We start from the raw sequence: 24,419 nt of genomic DNA, 5'->3' as shown, positions 1-24,419 counted from the left end.
CACCGATCTGCACTCCATATTTGCTTGGTGTCGTTATGGTATATACATTGCGACGAACTATGCTTTAAAAAACCAGTACTGATACAGCATATGCTATGTTGACGCGATTTGTAGCCTTTGCACCGAGTAAGTATCAAGCAAAATATTAAACAGTGGTAAACACTTATACATGTTATAGGTGACAGACATGTTGAAAATTGTGAAACATATTTAAATACGGGGCTTTTACCTCCCTATCGAGCTTTGACCTTTCTTTCGACCTTTTTGAGTTTCCTCCGTCGCCTCCAAGATATTAACACTTTGGGTCCATGACATCAATGCCGAGTACTAGAATGATTCAATAAGTTCAACTCTACTGAATCTATCTCTCAATTTGTATTGGAATTGGCTAATATCGTATATATGTATTCTTCACTAACATCGCATCCAATTGAAGTTTGCAGCATAAACTCTCGTTGGTATCCAAATCGTCATGTAATCATAAATATCTAGGAGTGGTATATATATACATATATATTAATTCAGAAGTATTATTTTCTTCTCACTCCTCCATCTCCTTTCTTCTCTTTTCAGTTTTCAGCTTCAAATTAACAATACTGAAATGACGCTGCTAGCTTAAGTTTCATTTTGTTGAATCAATTTACTCTGTATCACATGAAATGTCTGCTAATGAAACGAATTAGCAAGATATTTGTGAAAAATATATATTTTTCAAGATATTTATGTTCGAAATTTATCCCTGTCACAAAAAATAGATTACGTTAAAAATAACAATGTTTGCAGTATCCGCCATGCTTCTTCCTCAGTGCTATCTATGGTATTCCTTTAGGGCCAAATTTCCAATATTGCCCCTCCTCCTTCGACATAAACGCGGGAAACACCATAGTTATCCTGGCGATTAGTCTGTTGTCTGAGCTACACAGTATCGGATATGACCGATTTTAGGCTCTTCTGCAGAGCATCTATATGTATGTTGTAGTTGTGATGAGGATATATTTACAATACCAAATACAATGTGCTGAAAAAATAGCATAAGTAAATCAATAAATAATACAAAAAAAAACAAAAAAACTACAAATTGTACAGTATAAATTATTTAATAGCAGATAACAAGTCACATGACACACTTCATTGGAAAATAAAGTGAAAAAGGACAAAACAGTTATAACAGGCAACGAGACAACAAATTGGCGGCATTTAATGCCGGAATTCACATGGGGTGCTGTGGGCGACTTGGAGTCATAGAGGGCGGATGTGACGTCATTTAGCCGAAGAAGTCAAAGAAGTCTGGGGTGTCGTAATCCCTCATCATCCATACTGTAATAACAAACAGGGACAAAGTTATATTTGAAGTGGATCAGTTATAATAATTTATCAGCATGAAACAACATCCCATTAGGGGTCACGTCGTTTTGACCTTTCGGATTAGCCAATCAAATGACTACTTCCAGAATCTTGAAAGTGAATTTTATATGTCCGAATTAGCATGACTAGAGTGCATAGCTTGCATATTCTGTCAATTTGTTTCAAGTCATTTCGTCCCAAAAAGCATACAAGGCGTGCCGAAATGGTTTGCTTCAGATGCATACTGTTCCGAAATGGTTTGCTTTGATGACAGCAACAAATTGACAATTCGCCCTGAAAGTGAAATATACATCTCAAAGGTCACCCCGACGTGACCTCTAATGGGATGTTGTTAGATGTTCTTGTAACGTAGTGAGAATGTAATTACATTGTCAGTACGATTATATCAAATTGGTCATCTTCAATATTGTTTGTAGAAACAACAAGTATCTTTTTAATAAAACCGGGTTTAGTACACAATTAATGTAACCATTCACCATTTCGTCTCCGTGTGATATTTGAATATTCTACCTGTTATATTATCTTAGGCTTATTGTTTACTTTGATTTTTTTATGTCATCGTGATTAGCATTAAATATCCATGTTATTTCTTTTAAAAAAGTGTTTAAATTTTATATGGAATTCTAATTCAAAATTAATGCATCAATTTACATATTTATGATTTTTATTGATTACACCTTTTGAGTCAATCCGGTGTACACGTGTCATCAAACATTCATTTGACAAAGTACCTTTAATCCGATTTGTCATCATTGCTAGAGCTCGTGTAATTACTTACATTTTTTTTAATTGTGAAGCTCATTTGGCTATTGTCAAGATCCATCAATGACGTTCAAATCGACTTGTGTGTACATTTGTAATTTAAATCGAAATGTAGAACGGGGAAAGTTATATCTTGAACAGCGTACAATATCTTAATTTGGTTTTCCAAAAGTTGTATATAAAATAGTATGATTGATATATCCATTCATTACCTTAAGACACCAAATGTAATTGATTTCAAAATATTTAGACAGGGCGATGATGTATCTTTGTTTTTTTATTAAAGATTGTCTATACTAATTAAATGTCCATTTGCATTGTAATGGTACTTGTACGTTGGAAAGTTTATGCCATCAATTTGACACATTGCTATTGGATATACCGCACACATAGATAAATCATTATCCTATGTTTCTCTGCAATATACAACGTGAAATATAAAGATTGATGAATATGTTTCCATCACATATAGATGTATATTTTACGATGATAATTACAGCAAGTGTCGTAAACGTCAAAAGTACCATTAGATCACAGGGCCATATCTAGTCTTATATATATATATATAATATATACATAGATAATATATATATATATATATATAAATAGCCATAATACCTTTATGTCTTGATATATATGCATTTCTGGCTACCTTTTTAATGTAAGACTAGACACGCCCATGTGATTAGATAGGACTTTGGTATGAGACACAGTATTTGCCGACTTAATTATGACTCTAAACAGTATCATACACTTGTCTTATCCCTCTAGGAACTTTATATGGTAAATGATATGGGATTTCAGAAGAAGTGCTAGGTTAACAAAAATGACTTTAAATATTGAAGTATAGATAGAACGGAAGTCGATTTTGATCAACAAGAGTTACGTCCCTTTGGTTCACTCTTTTAGCATAATGTGTTCAAGTAAGCTTGGCAGCCAATGAGGATCGAGAATGTCTGGTCCCATAATGCAATCGCTTTGGTAATGTTGAAATATTGGGTAATTTTGAAAAAAATCTATAACAGATACATGTCTAATATACGCGGTTTATTCTGAACTGATGCCACTATTTTCCGAAATGTAAGTATGCGTACAGGTTTTAGTAAATAACACTCGTCAGTTTCTTCCTACCTGCCTATTTTTAGGAATACACAGTGAGATTTTATTACGTAATGACAAAATGGGGTTTTTCTACTATTAAATGTGATTTAAGCACATTTACCGTATTCTGTGTATATACATTACTTATTCGCCTTGTATATATAATCAGGGTTTTTTTCTGCACTGACAATGATAAAAGAAGTAAAGCTAAAAGCGTGAACGAAGAGCATACCAATACTGTATAGTATTCAGCATGTGTAGATACATCAGGTACCATCTTGATATGCAGTAAATTATGGCGATAAATCAACAATGCATGCTACTGTTTCTGAATTGTTAATGCTGTATTGAAGACTTTCGAAACATTCGCTATTTGTATATTTTAACCGATTACAAATTTGTCATTTTGTCACGACCGTTTCTCTTTAACAATATTCAACATTAACAAGGCGTTGTGAAATTTGACATTTAAGGTTATAATATGAAAGAGGTATTCCAAACACATTTTAACATTTAAAATTCATGTCTGAGCTATTTCAAATTACACACATGTATAATATTATACATTCTTTATAGATCATCACCTTAAAAGCAAGCATATGCAAAGATTAGAAATATTATCCATTTCAACTCAATCCCAAGCATACAAAACCACACCTTACGTTGCTTTCATATACATAAGCATCGTATTATACCGTAAATAGAAAAACAAGCAGAGCTGAATGTCATTACACTTTTCAGCTGAGTCAGCAAAGTCGTACTTACTTCTGGCACAGTAATTTTATTTTGTTGTGGCTAAAACATAATAATTATTATAAATAGAAATTCATCACTTTGACTTTAAGGAAGCATCCTACATTACATTTTATGTTTTCATATATTTAACGTATGTTTATCAGAGTTATTGCCCTTTATAGTTAACGGCTATATCGTTCATAGATTACATTTGTATGTCGTGTATTATCACGTACCACACTGAATAAGAAAACATGGTTCAACTTTCTAGTTTCCTAGTTTCGAAATAATATGGAAGAAAATGCGTTTCGTCATAGAAGAAGTACCATAATTCATAATCCAAGTTTCGTACTTTTTTGTCAAAACGTTTATAAAGTCAATGTGTAAGTAACTTTATGAACTGTTTACCTTTACAACAACATATATTATTCATTGTTTAAACTAAACTGGTCCAACTGAAACCAATGTAGGCTATTGCTAGAAAACCAAATTGAGTGAAATATAGAAACGTGATAGAAGCATAATTATTAAATTCATTGTCTATCAATAATATCTGTTGTTTCTGGAATAGCGCCGAGAGGTTTCTTGTTCAATACATGTAACCTAATTCGAGTGACGAAGATGCGCCCTTCATATTGACAACGTAAAAGATGGGAGGGCAAATATATTCTATGGATATTCAATAAATCAAAGGGATTATGGAAGGATTTTTATATTTTAAAACAGAAATCAAATTGTGACCATCCAGGAAACATTCGGTGTACCGAATCGTGGAGATGTCCTTTTGCATCTCTACTGATTTCTTGACACAACAAAGTGTTCCAAGTAATGGTTTTCCTTCATGAAAGTAGATCAACATACAAAACAGCCAAACTCACAGAAAAAAAAAATAAAAAAAATAATTAAATAATATTTGAAACTTACATGCAGACAACGAATTTGGTGACGACCATGTCCGCCGAGACTGTCTTTGATTAGTTGCTGGCCACGCCCCCTGTGTGGTCCGGAAGCTGGATTGGCTACCCCAAGTATTTCTTCGTGGAGCTGCACGAGGCGCCATTCGATTGAATCCTCTGGAGGCAAATCTGTGTCTGTATATGTTCCAGTCATCATCATCAAAATCATCTTCGTCGCTTCCCCAGCGGTTAAATCGTCGCCGCATTCCTCCGAAATGTCCCCTTCCTCTACCAATCGCCCATGGGGAATAATCGTCATAATCGTCGGACCTTTCAAAGGAGTCGCTTCCCCACCATTGTCCATTGGTTAAATGTAGAAGACAGACAATTAAAAGGGTTAATACTACTGGGACTTGCATGGCGCCTTTTTGAGTGTTTTCTCTTGTAGTCAGGAAACTCGAAATCCAACGAAAGCACTGAAGAACAGACATCGCGATCTCAATATATATAGGCTAGCAATGTTCATTAATACACGTCCATGGGGCCCGGTAAGGGGCGATGAACATTGATCTATTACCTAAAGAACATTTATTTTAACAACACGCATAAATAGATTTTCTGAACGAGCCAAAGCATTGGCAATGGAATTGAACCATTACAATTTTATTTTTTTACTTTATATTCAATGTAATAATTTGTTCCCCAAATGTACAGAAAGGAAATATACGGGAAGTAATTGTAATATATATACATAAAAGCATTACTCTTTTGTCGGGAACTTGTCGTATGACGCAGTGTAATGTATGGACACCTCCCCGACAGTTTTTATGGCTGTTCAATCAATTGTCATTACCCCCGAGGCTCACTGCAGTAGATGTACATGCATTGCCTGTCACATGTATACATCCTGTAAATTACATATACCGCTACAAATGTATTTGTATTGTAAGTATTTACATATTGTTATGAGGAAGAATTTTTTTATTTATCTAATTAGGAGTTGCTTACGGGCTAGTCTGACAATGTACATGTACGCATGTAATTGTGCATATATATTACATAAAACATTGTCTCTCTATGTGTATGCACATAATTTATACAGCTCACTTATCCTAAGCAGACAGAATGGAAATATGGAGTTTTCGTGTTATGTTGAAAATAATAAAAAAGAAAATATGATATTAAGGATTATATACGATATTGATAACTTTCTTTTGTTAGAGATATTTTAAAAAGTTGGGAATGCAAACGGAAATTACGATGTTGAAGCATGACGCTCATTCCTTCGTATTGGGATAAGAAAATAATTAATGCAGACACGAATTCATATGAATGGGTATCTATATGTGACACGTAGTAATCTGATCGGAAAGTTTTCTGGTGATTTCCTGCTTTCTGTTGTAAATGTCGTCACTATTCAGAACTGCTTGTGGACGTATATTACTTACAATAAACGTTTACCAATACACAATAAATAATTGTTATTAGTACACAATGAGTAAACACAGGCTGACCAATGAATGATCAATAACTGGTCAATGATTGACCAACAGCTAACCAACAACTGACCGATGATTGACAGGTAGTCTGAGTCACGACTACTGACCTAGTCAGGCAATGGAATAAATTAATGTCGTTCCAAATCATAAACAAACTAAATGTAGATTACCTTTTCGGAGTAACGAATTATTTTTAAGCTTCACTTTTCCTATGGCAAAGTAGATATATATTTAACTATTTGTTCTGAAAAACAAATAACTTTATAATTGCATGTAGTTTAAAGTAATTTCAGACAGAATTAGAGAATTCTTTGTTTGGAATAAAACGAATAAGTTTTTTACTTAACGTAGATATAAGTAAATTTAGAGTGTATTCTTTGTTCGGAATAACGAATCGCTCTCTAACTTTCGTAGTTCAAACTAAATGCAGAGAGTATTCTTAGTTCGGAATAACGATTAGCTTTATAACTTAACGTAGTTTAAATTAAATACAGAATAGTCTTTGTTCGGAATAACGAATAGCTTTTTATTTGACTTAAAGTCAAATTGAATTAAGGAAGTATTCATTACCTTTGTAGGGTGAAGTAAATTCACGAACTATTCATTATCCGAATAGTGAACACTTTCTGTCTTTACTTGGAACTTACAAAGTTGGAAAGTTATTCGTTATTCAAAGTACACATATTATATCAATAAACTTTTTCTAATGAATTCAACGAAAATGTATGTACATTTGTAACTGCATGGTATTAAAAGTCCCAAAACGTACATTATGGTGGCTATGACTTCATTTGATCATAATCGCAAGTGGATGGTACCATAGGAACAAAAACCAATTCATTTCCGTAAGATTTACAACTGGGAGGTTAATGATATATGTGCATTTTGTGAATACTTAAATGAAGAAATAAAAGACATCCACTCTTGTTTGATCAATCACACACGCTAAAAATCGTTCCTGATATCATCAACTTGTAGAATAATAGAAATTCACATGTTACAATTAGCACGACACAACACACTAATAATACTCCAATTAAAATATCTTTCGATACAAAACTGACTTCCTTGTGTTTGATAGAATTTACCAGACATATGATTAAACCATTACAATATAAAATTTAAATGTGTTCACAAGTCATTCATGTTTTTTGTTGTCAATATTAAATATTTTCTTGAATAATTTTTTTTTCTCAAATTTTCATCAATGAGTAACATAATGAGTTTAAACTAATTAAAGTAATACGGTTTAGCCAAATTGATAGAATGTTCGTATACAAATTATTCCTTTAATGATAACATAAAATCAATATTCTATATCATTATCATTGCATAGAATACACTTTCTATCCTCCCTTTGTACATTTCTTTATCATCCACGGTCAATTGCTAGATCGTTCTCAGATGAACGGATCGTAGAAAATGATTTGTATACGTATAGTTGAAGTTCAATACTTTTAGCCAGATGCTGATATACAATTCCTTTAAATAAAACATTCTTTTATAACACTTTTGTTGTTGTTGTTGTTGTTGTTGTTGTTGTTGTTGTTGTTGTTGTTTATCAATACTATAACATTATCAGAAGTGTTACAGGTACCGAAACCTGTATTAATATATTTAGGGTCAACAGTTGAAAGGTCACGTTTAAAATTGAGGATCCGAGGGTCATCATTTCCCACCAAATCATCATGACCAGCTTTTACTACATACTTGTAGGAACATCTTAACTTTAACCAATATTTTAAAATTCTTCCTTTTATTAGTAGGTGAAATCATCCAAGTTCAAAACAGAATTTGTTGGTTTTTCTTAGGCTTAGTGATAACTTAAGAAATGCTACATGTATGCATGCGAGGTTTCTCAATTTCTGGGGCTTTGTGATATCCCCAGATTTTAGACCCACGAATCAATTTAGGAACACTATTCACAGTATTGTCAAAGACAGCAAAGCGATATTCCATATTTATAAAGCTCTTTCTGCAAACAGTATTAACAGTTTCCCGTCTTTGTGCTAACAATCTATTTTGTATTTTTGTAAATTTTCCATCATGATTTGAAAACTGAAATCGTAGTATCCCAAAATTACTAACATGGTCGGGCAGGCGACCCCACTACTTTTAATGTCCGATTGGGTAATCGAACCCAGGACGCTGAGGTAAACATCAGATGTGTAACACAGCGCCACCAGTCCACCGTGTGTTTAACTTGTCACAATGAACGTTTAAAATCTTAGTGAAAGGACGTTTGTGATACAAGACGGACTATCTGTGCTACTTTTTTTAAAAAATAAAAATGTGTTTAGAAATGTGTGGGTTATTATCACTATGATTATATATTTTGTCTCTGATCTTTTTGTTTGCTTGTGTTTTTATAGATTTGTACTCTAAGTCACGATGCCGCCAGTCTTTTGACAGTATTAAAGATGGAATATCGCGTTTAACAAGTTTTTTTTTTCTTTCACGACAGCACCATATTTATGATGGAATGCCTTTATGAAAGGTACTCATTAATCACTTCAGTGCTAATATTTTTGTCATCATGTTCGTGAAATATTACTATACACCACGGGATATCAAGTACTGTATTCATTAAGTCGAGAAGGCGGACCTTGCTGGGAAAGAATTAAATCAGAGAAATTATTTATTATTATTTTCTAACTGCGAGTTATTTTACAAATTTGGGTATTAACACAACACTTATAATTGAGACAATCTTAGAAAACATAAATTGATTGATATTTTCGTGGGAAGAAAAATTAAGCGAAAATCGCACGGACCACTATAGATGACTATAGATTTGTATGACGCTTCTATATACACGTACAGTAGTTATAAACGATGCTTATGTGCAATATATTGGTCGACTACACTAAATTAAGGAAGTATTCATTACCTTTGTAGGGTGAAGTAAATTCACGAACTATTCATTATCCGAATAGTGAACACTTTCTGTCTTTACTTGGAACTTACAAAGTTGGAAAGTTATTCGTTATTCAAAGTACACATATTATATCAATAAACTTTTTCTAATGAATTCAACGAAAATGTATGTACATTTGTAACTGCATGGTATTAAAAGTCCCAAAACGTACATTATGGTGGCTATGACTTCATTTGATCATAATCGCAAGTGGATGGTACCGTGGGAACAAAAACCAATTCAATTCTTTTCCTTAAAATTCACAACTGGAGGTTAATAATATATGTACATTTTGTGTATACTTAAATAAAATAATCAAAGACATCCACTCTTGTCTGATCCATCACACTCGCTAAAGATCATTCCTTATATCACCCACTTGCAGAATAATAGAAATTCACATGTTATAATTAATTGTTGCAATTAAACAGACATATAATTAAACCATTACAATATAAAATTAAGATGTGTTAACGAGTCATTCCTGCATTTAGTTTTCAATATCAAATGTTTTCTTGAATTATTAAGTTCTTTCAAATTTTCATCTAAGAGTAATTAAACATATTGAGTTTAAACTTATTAAAGTAATAAGGTTTAACCACATGTATACGAGTGTCCGTCTAGAAGCTATTCCTTTAATGATAACATACAGTTATATAATTAATCTTCTACATCATTATCATTGCATAGAATACCTTTATATATCCCCTTCGTACATCTCTTTATCATCCAGGTTCAACTGCTAGATCGTTCTCAGATGAACGGATCGTAGAAAATGATTTGTATACGTATAGTTGAAGTTCAATACTTTTAGCCAGATGCTGATATACAATTCCTTTAAATAAAACATTCTTTTATAACACTTTTGTTGTTGTTGTTGTTGTTGTTGTTGTTGTTGTTGTTGTTGTTTATCAATACTATAACATTATCAGAAGTGTTACAGGTACCGAAACCTGTATTAATATATTTAGGGTCAACAGTTGAAAGGTCACGTTTAAAATTGAGGATCCGAGGGTCATCATTTCCCACCAAATCATCATGACCAGCTTTTACTACATACTTGTAGGAACATCTTAACTTTAACCAATATTTTAAAATTCTTCCTTTTATTAGTAGGTGAAATCATCCAAGTTCAAAACAGAATTTGTTGGTTTTTCTTAGGCTTAGTGATAACTTAAGAAATGCTACATGTATGCATGCGAGGTTTCTCAATTTCTGGGGTTTTGTGATATCCCCAGATTTTAAAACCATAAATCAATTTAGAAACACTATTCACAGTATAGTCAAAGACAGCAAAGGATATTCCATACTTATAAAGTTATTTCTGCAAACATTATTAACAATAAATAATGTTTCACGTCTTCGTTCGAAAAATCTATTTTGTATTTTCGTAAATTTTTCATCACGATTTGAAATCTGAAATCAGAGTATACTCCAAAAATGCCTACATGGTCGGGCAGGCGACCCCACTAATTCTTTTATGTCCGATTGGGTAATCGAACCCCGGACGCTGAGGTAAACATCAAGTGTGTTATCACTGCGCCACCAGTCCATCGTGTGTTTAACTTGTCACGTTTAAAATCATTGTGAAAGGACGTTTGCGATACAAGGCGGACTATCTGTTCTACTTTTTAAATTAAAAAGATGTTTAAATCAGAAGTGTGTGTGTGTTATCATCACTATGATTATATATTTTGTCTCTGATCTTTTTGTTTGCTTGTGTTTTTATAGATTTGTACTCTAAGTCACGATGCCGCCAGTCTTTTGACAGTATTAAAGATGGAATATCGCGTTTAACAAGTTTTTTTTTCTTTCACGACAGCACCATATTTATGATGGAATGCCTTTATGAAAGGTACTCATTAATCACTTCAGTGCTAATATTTTTGTCATCATGTTCGTGAAATATTACTATACACCACGGGATATCAAGTACTGTATTCATTAAGTCGAGAAGGCGGACCTTGCTGGGAAAGAATTAAATGAGAGAAATTATTTATTATTATTTTCTAACTGCGAGTTATTTTACAAATTTGGGTATTAACACAACACTTATAATTGAGACAATCTTAGAAAACATAAATTGATTGATATTTTCGTGGGAAGAAAAATTAAGCGAAAATCGCACGGACCACTATAGATGACTATAGATTTGTATGACGCTTCTATATACACGTACAGTAGTTATAAACGATGCTTATGTGCAATATATTGGTCGACTACACTAAATTAATGGTCAATTATAGGCCAATACTATTGCGGTCACAGTTTATATTGTAACCGGTCTACCAGTATTTGGTAAATAAGACCAACATATAAAAAAAATGATGTCCAAAAAAGCACGGTGGTTGCATAAACATGTTAAGTATCGCCCACAAAAATCGGCCGCAAATATATCTTTCCCCTACACCTGCATGCCGAGGTGATCATCGAACATCAAATCGAGTACAATATAGGCGTGTAGTGTTTACTGGTAGAAATATATCATCTCCTGTCGCCTTCTTTCCGACTAGCGATGCCTTATCAGTGATATAGACACTCGTATGTGTATAGGCTTGAGTATAACGGATGCGTCATTCTCCGTGATAAATCTCTGCTATTATAGTTATTTGCATACAAACAATGGCATGCTTCCCTAGCTATTTATATATGCATATATAGTTTTTATGTGTCATCAATCTAAATATACAATTATGAACTGTATATAATGCATCAATGTTCAAAGGTTTAGTGCAACCTATATGATTTAACCGTACAATTTTATTCTGGTACAATATATATTGATGTACTGCAAACTCTTCTAATCTGAATAAGGACAATTCATCATTCCTCAGAAAAAAAAGATGTAAAGTATGTATAACCATTTTCACGTATCATAAAATTTCCAGGGGCGTAGCTTCCTATACGCGGGTATGCAAGTGTGTACACATAATTAAAAAAAAAATCAAAAAAAATCATTGTCATTGTCATTGTCATTCATTGTCATTGCTTTTTGATTTTTTTTCTTTTAGAATACCGAGTATTGAGAAAGTAAACACGTAGACATAATTTGAAAATGAAGAAAGCGGCAGGTACTAGTCAAAAGTTGTTGAAAATTGGCGTTAGTGGTTTTGAGGGATGGCGAAAACAGCGGTACGACTGCGGGGTCATTTGGGGGACTTCTGTAAATGTTCCCATAACAATTAGTAATTGTTCTTTATTTTATTATACCAGAAAATTGGCACTAGAACACGTTATTTAAAGTGCTCGAAAGGCCTATAAAGGAACACATTTTTTGTCTCCCCCAGACCCCCTAGCGGTAAGGGGGCATATCCCTTCCCTCCATTAACCCCCTCCCCTCATCGCGCTGCGCGCTTGGTTGGTACATTGCGTACACATCAAAACAAGTCTAGCTACGCCACTGATTTCTAAGAGATTTTTTAAGAAATTTTATGTTTAAAGTTGCATTTATATAATCTATTTTAATTCTCTTTTTAAGTTAAGTAAACTTTATATGTAGATAAATAAATATGTTTCGTGCGCATGGGATATTTCCGACTTTTGAGAAATTCGACTCGAAACTTAGAGCGAGAACCTCACTTGGAACTCTACGAATGTTTCGGATACATTGCAACGATATTACTAAAGGTATTCCGAATGCAATATGTCTACTTTCACTTTATGAACCACATGTTTCACAGTGAGATTGCTCGATGTCCGTAGTTATCCACAATCTACAGAGGTCAATCAGACTGAATGTGCAGCGCTTGGAGAGAGATGTACGTTATTTGCGTCGTTTGATGGGGTTGACTAGTTTCCACATGGGGATACAGTGCGTTGAAGATGATTACATAGCGGAGGCGAACTTAGCGTATCGAGGTGTCGAAGGAACCACAGACGTTCTTGCCTTTCCTCTCCTCGAGGTAGATAGATTAACTGATAATTTACGAATGTAAGAGTGGTACGACAGCGGGTTAAACATTTACAACTCGTTATTCCATGGCGGGGTCCACATTTTCAAATCTTATTTCGGGGTCCGCACTCTAGATCTTTTACCGTAGCTATGCCAAAATGTGTGCGTGTTTTTTAGCCCACCATCATCAGATGGGATCTTTCTCAAATTTCATACGTAGGTTCCCCTTGGTGCCTAGTTATGCATATTGCATTTTGGGACCGATCGGAAAACAACATGGCCGACAGGCAGCCATCTTGGATTTTGATAATTGAAGTTTGTTATAGCTATTTCTGAGAATGTACTGAAGGGATCTTTCTCAAATTTCATATGTAGGTTCCCCTTGGTGCCTAGTTATGCATATTACATTTTGGGACCGATCGGAAAATAACATGGCCGACAGGCAGCCATCTTGGATTTTGACAATTGAAGTTTGTTATCGCTATTACTGAGAAAGTATTGAAGTGATCTTTCTCACATTTCATATGTAGGTTCCCTTCGGCCTTGGTGCCTAGTTATGCATATTACATTTTGGGACCAATCGGAAAACAACATGGCCGACAGGCAGCCATCTTGGATTTTGACAATTGGAGTTTGTTATCGCTATTTCTGAGGAAGTACGGAAGGGATCTTTCTCAAATTTCATATGTAGGTTCCCTTTGGTGCCTAGTTATGCATATTGCATTTTGGGTCGATCGGAAAACAACATGGCCGACAGGCAGCCATCTTGGATTTTGACAATTGAAGTTTGTTATCGCTATTTCTGAGAAAATACTAAAGGGATCTTTCTCAAATTTCATATGTAGGTTCCCTTTGGTGCCTAATTATGCATATTGCATTTTGGGACCGATCGGGAAACAACGTGGCCGACAGGCAGCCATCTTGGATTTTGACAATTGAAGTTTGTTATTGCTATTTCTGAGGAAGTACTGAAGGGATCTTTCTCAAATTTCATATATAGGTTTCCTTTGGTGCCTAGTTATGCATGTTCATTTTGGATCCGATCGGTCAACAACATGGCCGACAGGCAGCCATCTTGGATTTTGACAATTGAAGTTTGTTATCGCTATTTCTGAGAAAGTACTGAAGGGATCTTTCTCAAATTTCATATGTAGGCTCCCTTTGGGGCCTTGTTATGCATATTGCATTTTGGGACCGATCGGAAAAAAAACATGGCCGACAGGCAGCCATCTTGGATTTTGACAATTGGAGTTTGTTATCGCTATTTCTGAGGAAGTACGGAAGGGATCTTTCTCAAATTTCATATGTAGGTTCCCTTTGGTGCCTTATTATGCATATTGTATTTTGGGACCGATCGGGAAACAACATGGCCGACAGGCAGCCATCTTGGATTTTGACAATTGAAGTTTGTTATTGCTATTTCTGAGGAAGTACTGAAGGGATCTTTCTCAAATTTCATATATAGGTTTCCTTTGGTGCCTCGTTATGCATGTTGCATTTTGGATCCGATCGGTCAACAACATGGCCGACAGGCAGCCATCTTGGATATTGACAATTGAAGTTTGTTATCGCTATTTCTGAGAAAGTACTGAAGGGATCTTTCTCAAATTTCATATGTAGGCTCCCTTTGGGGCCTTGTTATGCATATTGCATTTTGGGACCGATCGGAAAAAAACATGGCCGACAGGCAGCCATCTTGGATTTTGACAATTGAAGTTTGCTATCGCTATTTCTGGGGAAGTACTGAAAGTATCTTTCTCTAATTGCATATGTAGGTTTCCCTTGATGCCTTGTTATGCATATTGTATTTTGGGACCGATCGGAAAACAAGATGGCCAACAGGCAGCCATCTTGGATTTTGACCATTAAAGTTTGTTATCGCTATTTCTGAGGAAGTACTGAAGGGATCTTTCTCAAATTTCATATATAGGTTTCCTTTGGTGCCTTGTTATGCATATTGCATTTTGGGACCGATCGGAAAAAAACATGGCCGACAGGCAGCCATCTTGGATTTTGACAATTGAAGTTTGTTATCGCTATTTCTGGGGAAGTACTGAAAGTATCTTTCTCTTATTGCATATGTAGGTTTCCCTTGATGCCTTGTTATGCATATTGCATTTTGGGGCCGATCGGAAAACAAGATGGCCAACAGGCAGCCATCTTGGATTTTGACCATTAAAGTTTGTTATCGCTATTTCTGAGAAAGTACTTAAGGGATCTTTCTCAAATTTCATATGTAGGTTCCCCTTGGTGCCCAGTTATGCATATTGCATTTTGTGACCGATCGGAAAACAACATGGCCGACAGGCAGCCATCTTGGATTTTGTCAATTGAAGATTGTTGTCGCTATTTCTGAGAACTTACTGAAGGGATCTTTCTCAAATTTCATATGTAGGTTCCCCTTGGTGCCTTGTTATGCATATTGCATTTTGGGACCGATCGAAAAACAACATGGCCGACAGGCAGCCATCTTGGATTTTGACAATTGAATTTGTTATTGCTATTTCTGAGGAAGTACTGAAGGGATCTTTCTCAAATTCCATATGTAGGTTCTCCTTGGTCCGTTGTATTGCATTTTGGGACCAATCTGAAAACATTGTCGACAGACAACCATTATCGCCAAATCTCAAATTTCATATACAAGTTTCCCTTGTTTAAAAAGCACTGGAGGGATGTTTCCCAATTTATACAGATTAGTAAGAGGAAGGGAAAAAAGAGAAAAGATCAATCTGACATGGAACCTATGAAGATCATTCAATGATGGGCGCCAAGATCCCTCTGAGATCTCTTGGTTTTTTTTTTGTTTTTTGTTTTTGTTTTGTTGTTTTCGTTTTGCAAGGTTAAGACCATACTTGATTGTTATTACATATTGTATTACTGTTTGGTTCATGTGGTTTGAGTATCATAAACTATCACAATGTCAAAGTATTTAAAACAAATAATTGAATAAAGGAATAATGATTAACAAGAAATATCTTTAAAAAAGATAAACGGCATAGGTTTAATGCTGGTGGTTATAATGTAAAACTGCTGGTGAAATAAATCAACGAACTAATGCGTTTCAGCACGGATGAAAAATTTATAACAGTTTGAATCATTTTTGGTGATAATAAGACTGCATTTGAATCAGGAATATAATTTTGAAAAGATACATCCACGTATATTCAGCTTGCATTCTATCTTAACTTTGTTTCGTTTTTAACTGCATATCTGTATTTGCATTTGCCACTACATTGACCAATCACATACTTCATCTTGAACAGTAACGCCACCTGTCGCGTCATATCCGGCGCCAAAAGAATATTATACGGCTACGAAAAAAACAAAATGAAATCATTTTGAAGATAATACGAGGAATATTCGATGCTTGGATGAATTGATGATAAATAATTTACATTGATTTGTATAGTAAACTGATTAGGTTACTTAAGGACACAACATCCCTTTGAAATGTCCGGTAATCCTCGGAAAACAAGTTGATATATATTCTGGCAATATTAATGTGTTTTTATATTTAGATATCAATGTAATTTAAAACTTAATATGCATTACGACATGGTTTCTCAGGAATTAGAGCCCGGACAAGCATTACCAGAAATACCTGAGCCGGACAGAAGACTCCTAGGCGACCTGATGTTGGGCATCCCTTATATACACAAACACTCTCAATTACACGAGGAACAGTTGGAGGAGACACTAAGTGTAAGTATTGTGTTGCTTTGTTCATTAAAGGGAATTAAAATGAATGACATGCGCATGACCAAACCCTGAGGTCACTCAGCTAATCTATCATGTCTGGCTCGCATAGTAAAGTTTATATGATACAGAAGGACAAGCAGGGGAAAGTAAAGCATGAAATATATCAACTACTCAACAATGAGCAAAAATATACACATCCGTAGATACATGGATCACAGGGACTTGTCACAAATATATGGTTCATACATATAGTGGGTCATGGATTGGTGAAAGTTTCAGGTCCCTGTGCGATGGATGGGCTTGAATAAGTAGAATTACACAACCCGGAAAAAAATTTGAATACTGGGTTTTTACCTGCATGATTTCTCCTCATAACGGCCGTGCTATGTTCAGGGGCTTTGAAAAGTAAATTTTGTATACAATTAAAAATCTGACAAATCTTTTTGATGCATTACATGAATATATCGTGCCTTTCTTGGCGGAAACAAGTCCAGAAGTTGCATCAATCCAGATATATGAGGAGTTGTTGATTTTAAAAGTTCATTAAACACTTGAAATGATGATTGAATGGTTTTGTTTATATTATACAGGTGATGGTTCTGCATGGGATGTGTCATTTGATTGGCTACGACCACGAGACCGAGGACCAATGGAAACAGATGTACCATAAGGAGTTAAGGATTTTAGAACAATTCAACCAGAAAACAGGATACAGTTGCAAGCCTCTATTAGGCATTGGTCATGGATGATGTATTTCAGTATAAGCTATATAATACTGGTACATTTACTTTTCGTTTTGAATTGGTAGAGAATGCAGTATTGTGTCGGGAAAAGAAAATATCTGCATGGTTTCTTGAGAACGAAAATATGAAAAGTTTTAGACATTTTTCTTTACATTAATATCTTAACAAATACGTCTAGAAATATGAGTTGACACAGAAAATTAGCCAATAAGGGTTTTACGGTACTGGGAATTTAACTGCATGTGTGTCATAGCGACGATGCCAAGGTTGAGTTCTTCAACGGCCATACACTTATTGTTTTAAGTACTGAAACTTAAAATACAGGTTTGTCCGAGTGAAACAATACTTTATCACATGTCCATATACATGGAAATGGAAGAAATAATGTAAAACAGATGTACACTTCACACACAATTTTATGCTGATACATTCTGTAAATAGGAGGGGATATTTGATATAGTAAGCTCCTATTTACTTATTAGTAAGTTAACTAGCGTGGTCAGTATTAACGTGAAATACGCGTGGTTAAGTTGTAGATGATTAAGTAATGAAGCACACATCACATTGTTCACGATTGTACATTATAAGACCATGCACTAATAATTACTTGTAATATTCAACCTGATTGGTGACACTGGTCCCCAATTTTTAATAAAACTTTACTGAATCTAATTGTTTTACTTTTATGCAATTTTGAAGGTTTTTACAAGAAAACAAAACACTTTACAAGTATGAAAGTGTTCAATATTAATAATGAGTTCAGTATTTTGGAAACCCCATCCCCACCCCCATATATACCTATGTTAAATTTTGACAAAACCAGTTATTTCAGTATTTCAAGAACCGGGACGCTTTCACCCATGTATTTAGTATATACAATATTAAGACATTTAAAAATCTTTTACCAAATCATACGAGATAACGCAATCACAACCTCTGGAATGCCACACACTTCGTCATGGCAAGGGATGCTATACAATACTGCGCCACAAAAAAGGTACCGCACACTATCATGTCACAAAAAGTGGTAGCGCACATTATCATGTCACAAAACGTGGTAGCGCACACTATAATGTCACAAAACGTGGTAGCGCACACTATTATGTCACAAAACATGGTAGCGCACATTATCATGTCACAAAACGTGGTAACGCATACTATCATGTCACAAAACGTGGTAGCGCACATTATCGTGTCACTGCACGTGGTAGCGCACACTATTGTGTCACAAAACGTGGTAACGCACACTACTATGTCACAAAACGTGGTAGCGCACACTATCATGTCACTGCAACGTGGTACCGCACATTATCGTGTCACAGAACGTGGTAGCGCACACCGTGACCACTCGCAAAGTATAGAACACCGGGAATTAAAGGCACGTGCTCCAATGTTTTTTTTTTATTATACAGATGGTTTTTGTCGATATGCCAGATTTGCATTGACACTGCATACTACAACAAGATAACTTATTGAGAGTGACATAATTCCAGTTAATACACATGCATTAGCTTTCTTCATTTCTTAATCAACTTTCGACACTGCATTTCAGTATCGCCGAAGAGTCATGGAAGGACAAGAAAGCTGTCATCATTCAGGTTTACTTACTATTTACATTATGTAGCATATGGTGTATTGCTAAATGTTTGTATGAAAGCGATTATTATCTTATTTTAATATATTCATAATACGACTATTACATATAACCACAGGGACTTGATGTGAATCTCCAACTCACTGTCCATATAAACATATATAATCCGTGGGTTGGACATGAGTGCCAAGTCCCTGTGTCTATAATAAAGTTGTCCTGATGGCGAGGTTGAATTTAGGTGCATCAGTTGATTCACACAATTGTAAACTAATAAAACATGAATATCATGTCAGAGACTTGTATATCAGGTATATACGTCTCTTGTCATATTACTAAAGCTGTCGTGTTTGTTTGTACTCCAGTAAACCCAAGGTCGTGGATTTGGTCAACAGATTCCGGTATTACACGTATTACACAGTAGGGCGTAATATTCTAGCGGTAAAAGGATCCACTTGTATCTGGTCTGAAAAACGACACTGAAAATATTACAATGTAGTTTCCATGACTTCATTAGATGGCTTCGTAGGCACCAGGATGTGATAATTAAACACTGGCACATACATATACATGCATGTATACTTAACAATTAAACGCTTGGTAGATTGTATTTATTGGCAAGATCAATGCAATCTAGGTGTCGGATAAATAGAATAGGGCGTCATTAATATTTAAAACTCTCAAAAAAGGAAGAAAACAAATTCCGTGAATTCCTCCACCAAGACACCATTTTCAGGCGGGGGGGGGGGGCAGGAATTCCCATACAGGAGACACCACGCGTTTAGTATGGGACGCTGTAGAGACAAAGGCGGTTTCTTTTGTCAGGAACCGTACACACAGCGCTAATACACCGGAAATGCTCATATATACACTTTGTAGGTGACACATCGTCCTTAGCACGTCAGTATAATCTGACCGGGTGGGGTGTGCTGAAAAAACACATACGCACTTGCCACACGCATGCATGCCGCACGCACGGGAGGCCGTCCTTAAATGACCTTAGCTGTTAATAGGACGTTAAACAAAAGAAACCAAACCAAACCAAAACCTTAGCACGTAGAACTGTTAAGACAAATATCTATTTACGTTTCTTTCTGTCTCATTTTCCTCTCGACCAGTTTCAAAATTTAGTAAGCATAAAAGGGGCAGAGGAAATCTATGCATCTAATTAAGATCCATTGAATGTTCTAAGAAGTAGTGATCACCTTTAACTCTATCCAAGGGAATATTTATATGAAGTTTGAGAAATATGATTCAGGTTACTGGTAGTTCAAAAGAAAAAGTTATAACAAATAACAAACTTAAACTGTGAAAATCCACAGTCGCTTGTCAGCCATTTTGGTTTCCTGATCAGACTCAAAATAAATAGCACAACTAAGACAAATTAGAAATAAATGACATATTTTAGAAGTACCCTTCCAGTATTTCTTAGGATATAACGATTACACGGATTATTTAAGGACGGACGAAGGACGATTTGAACAGCCTGCCAATGTTTGGCTAATTAAAGAGAAGACAAATCTGACAGTACAAGTTTGCGAGGCTCAATAAGCCTTACAAAACGATCCTGTGATAAGCGGTACAAAGAGGGTGTCCTCCATATTGTTTTGACTTAGAAAATCGTGTCGGCAGATAACTACGCAAGCGACTACGTAATTGACCGCCGGTTCTAATTAAGGATTGGTGACGCTGTTACGAACATCAAGTTACCTGTACACTTGTTAATCCGAATAAAAAAACACTTTCCCTATACATGACTATGATATTACATCACAATATCGGCTAATCACAAGGCAGATGTATTCCAACAATTTATTGTACTCTGAATCACAGAGCTCTAACACACGTTCAAAACATTATATTTTTAACACTCTGATCCATCGCACTTAACACAATATACAGTACATATGTACTGTGAGAAGGATAGATACATGTAATGGTATGAGTGTTAAGTTGTTTGTGCTGTTTTAATGGTTCGCACCATAATTATGCGCACTCTACTGATGAACTGAATTATTTAAAGTAATACAAATCTTAACTGAGATATAATCTTACTTCAATAATGAACTACAATGTACATAATCAGGCCGGCATTAACAAGAATAAACCGTGTGGGCAGATTACTTCCTGAAACGCCTACCGGTAATATTAAGCACAGTTAAAGCTTTTACGAACACCAAGTTACATATGTACCTGTAAATTACGTGACGGAAACTTGTCGTAGACGTTTTAAAACAGTATCCCTATAAACCACTGGGTTATTACATAACAATTTCGGTTAATCACATAGCAGATGTATTCCAGCATCTATAGTCATCTGAATCTTCCATATATTATATTTGAAGCCCTGTGATGCATCGCACAGAAGACTACATGTATTAGGGAATTCGTGCCGATTCATTTTGACCTGATTCACTAAAATATATAGACTTTATACATATGCATATACATTATTAATTTGATTTTTTTTCTTTTTCTTTTTCTGTTTTTTTCTTCTTTTTTTTTACGGGATACTTGTTGTGCAGAACGATACTTCTTTTCGCAGTTTTGTTTTTTGGGAACAGTTTTGACGCATAATTCAATCTATGTTGGTTCTCGCTTAAACGTGATAGCCAATCTGATAAAAGGAAGAGTTTTCGCGAAGAAGTATACACACTCTATATACATGTACTAGTATTCAAAGGTTCAACGTACCTAAGACGAACTAGCTAGGCTTGATTGCGATTGTTATGTTAGAACTCAGATGACAATACAATGTTGGAATACATCTGCTGTGTGATTAGCCGCTATTGTTATGTAAAAACACAATGATTTATAGGAACAATGTTTTACGACAATTATCCGTCACGCAATTTGCAGGTAAATTGATGTTCGTAACAACATTAACAATCCTTAACTAGTACCGGCGGTCAGTAACGTAGTCGCTTCTGTAATGCAAGTTATCTGCAAACACGATTTTCTAAGTCAAAAAATTTGACAAAGAACACTGCGTTTGTGCCGCTTATTACAAGATTTGTTTTGAAATGCTTACTAGTTGGGTGACATTTGAAGGATGTCACAGAAAGAGTGAAGCGTAGTGAGGGGCGATAACTTTGTTTCAGCAGCTTTCATTAAAACTGCTCAATATCTCAACCAATGACAAGACTATGTGTTGTTGAGCTGCGGAGGCCAAGTGGTTTAAGTGTCCTAACAATTCGTTATTCGAATCTCCAATCCTTGCAGCAGGATCTTTTTTTACAGCGGATTCGTTATTTCAATATCAACATCAAAATATCAATCAAAGGAGATATCAATTAAACATAAGGTACTGAATCCCCAATTCGCTGCTGGCAGCAGATTCGTTATTTGAATTCAAACGTCAAAATGTCAATAAAAAGAAGTATCATTTAAACATAAAATACTGAATCCCCAATCCGCTGCTGTCAGCAGATTCGTTATTCGGAGCCCCAATCACATATAATACAAATACTTCTATGTAACTGAAACCCCAATCCAGCGGATTTGTTATTTGAATCAAATCGTCAAAATGTCAATAAAAAGAAATATCATTTAAACACTTAAAAAACTTAAATCCCAACGAATAACGAATCATCCGCTGCTATCTGCAGCCCGCTACGATTACACTGGTTATTTATGGACGGACGACAGACAAGGACGATTTGAACAGCCTGTCAATGTTTGGCTAATCAAAGAGAAGACAAATCGCACAGTACAAGTCATTCGGCTAACCTCGGCCGATTCCGGTACCCTTCATCGGCCGAGATGTGACGAGTGAGTACAAGTATGCGAGGCTCAATAAGCCTTGCAAAACGATCATGTGATAAGCGGTACAAAGTGGGTGTCCTCCATATTGTTTTGACTTAGAAAATCGCGTCGGCAGATAACTACGCAAGCGACTACGTAATTTATGTATTTCATGTACAATGTTTTTGTGACTGATAGGCCGTACGGCCGAAAGTTATAAAAGAATGGAATTGACCGCCGGTACTAATTAAGGTTGTTGACGCTGTTACGAACTTCAGGTTACCTGTAAATTGCGTAACGACCCATTGTCGTAAACTTGTTAATCCGGTTCATGTCATCACATTACAATATCGGCTAATTACAAAGCAGATGTAGTCCAACAATTTATTGTCATCTGAATCATAAAGTTCTAAAATCAATACATTATATTTTTAACACTCTGATCCATCGCACTTAACACAATATACAGTACATATGTACTGTGAGAAGGATAGATACATGTAATGGTATGAGTGTTAAGTTGTTTGTGCTGTTTTAATGGTTCGCACCATAATTATGCGCACTCTACTGATGAACTGAATTATTTAAAGTAATACAAATCTTAACTAAGATATAATCTTACTTCAATAATGAACTACAATGTACATAATCAGGCCGGCATTAACAAGAATAAACCGTGTGGGCAGATTACTTCCTGAAACGCCTACCGGTAATATTAAGCACAGTTAAAGCTTTTACGAACACCAAGTTACATATGTACCTGTAAATTACGTGACGGAAACTTGTCGTAGACGTTTTAAAACAGTATCCCTATAAACCACTGGGTTATTACATAACAATTTCGGTTAATCACATAGCAGATGTATTCCAGCATCTATAGTCATCTGAATCTTCCAAATATTATATTTGAAGCCCTGTGATGCATCGCACAGAAGACTACATGTATTAGGGAATTCGTGCCGATTCATTTTGACCTGATTCACTAAAATATATAGACTTTATACATATGCATATACATTATTAATTTGATTTTTTTTCTTTTTCTTTTTCTGTTTTTTTCTTCTTTTTTTTTACGGGATACTTGTTGTGCAGAACGATACTTCTTTTCGCAGTTTTGTTTTTTGGGAACAGTTTTGACGCATAATTCAATCTATGTTGGTTCTCGCTTAAACGTGATAGCCAATCTGATAAAAGGAAGAGTTTTCGCGAAGAAGTATACACACTCTATATACATGTACTAGTATTCAAAGGTTCAACGTACCTAAGACGAACTAGCTAGGCTTGATTGCGATTGTTTTGTTAGAACTCAGATGACAATACAATGTTGGAATACATCTGCTGTGTGATTAGCCGATATTGTTATGCAAAAACACAATGATTCACAGGAACAATGTTTTTGAACTTTATTATCTTGTCTACGACAATTATCCGTCACGCAATTTACAGGTAAATTGATGTTCGTAACAACATTAACA

General features: G+C 35.2%; 2 protein-coding genes across 4 annotated transcripts; one reads left to right on the top strand and one right to left on the bottom strand.

Moving 5' to 3' along the window:
• Positions 1 to 1,081: 1,081 nt before the first annotated feature.
• LOC117344051 lies at positions 1,082 to 5,351 on the bottom strand. 2 transcript variants are annotated; one of them, XM_033906649.1, is made up of 3 exons: positions 4,888 to 5,351; positions 3,994 to 4,023; positions 1,082 to 1,317 (listed from the first exon to the last, which is right to left on the bottom strand). In XM_033906649.1, exons 1-3 carry the CDS (start codon positions 5,221 to 5,223, stop codon positions 1,309 to 1,311), a joined length of 375 nt encoding a protein of 124 aa, XP_033762540.1. In that variant the 5' UTR covers positions 5,224 to 5,351; the 3' UTR covers positions 1,082 to 1,308. The 2 variants fall into 2 exon arrangements, with proteins under 2 accessions (XP_033762540.1, XP_033762541.1); XM_033906650.1 differs by lacking the exon at positions 3,994 to 4,023 and having other exon boundaries at positions 4,888 to 5,348.
• Positions 5,352 to 12,901: 7,550 nt separating this feature from the next.
• LOC117344334 (endoribonuclease YbeY-like) lies at positions 12,902 to 18,281 on the top strand. 2 transcript variants are annotated; one of them, XM_033907064.1, is made up of 3 exons: positions 12,902 to 13,177; positions 16,735 to 16,869; positions 17,457 to 18,281. In XM_033907064.1, the coding sequence occupies exons 1-3, from the start codon at positions 12,968 to 12,970 to the stop codon at positions 17,613 to 17,615; spliced, it is 504 nt and encodes a 167-aa protein (XP_033762955.1). In that variant the 5' UTR covers positions 12,902 to 12,967; the 3' UTR covers positions 17,616 to 18,281. The 2 variants fall into 2 exon arrangements, with proteins under 2 accessions (XP_033762955.1, XP_033762956.1); XM_033907065.1 differs by having other exon boundaries at positions 12,908 to 13,033.
• The last annotated feature ends 6,138 nt before the right edge of the window (positions 18,282 to 24,419 follow it).

The sequence above is a fragment of the Pecten maximus genome, chromosome 15 (genome assembly GCF_902652985.1).
Source record: "Pecten maximus chromosome 15, xPecMax1.1, whole genome shotgun sequence".
Classification (NCBI taxonomy): Eukaryota; Metazoa; Mollusca; class Bivalvia; order Pectinida; family Pectinidae; genus Pecten; species Pecten maximus.
The sequence above is the reverse complement of the archived record's forward strand: the minus strand, read 5'-3'. Positions and strand labels throughout refer to the sequence as shown.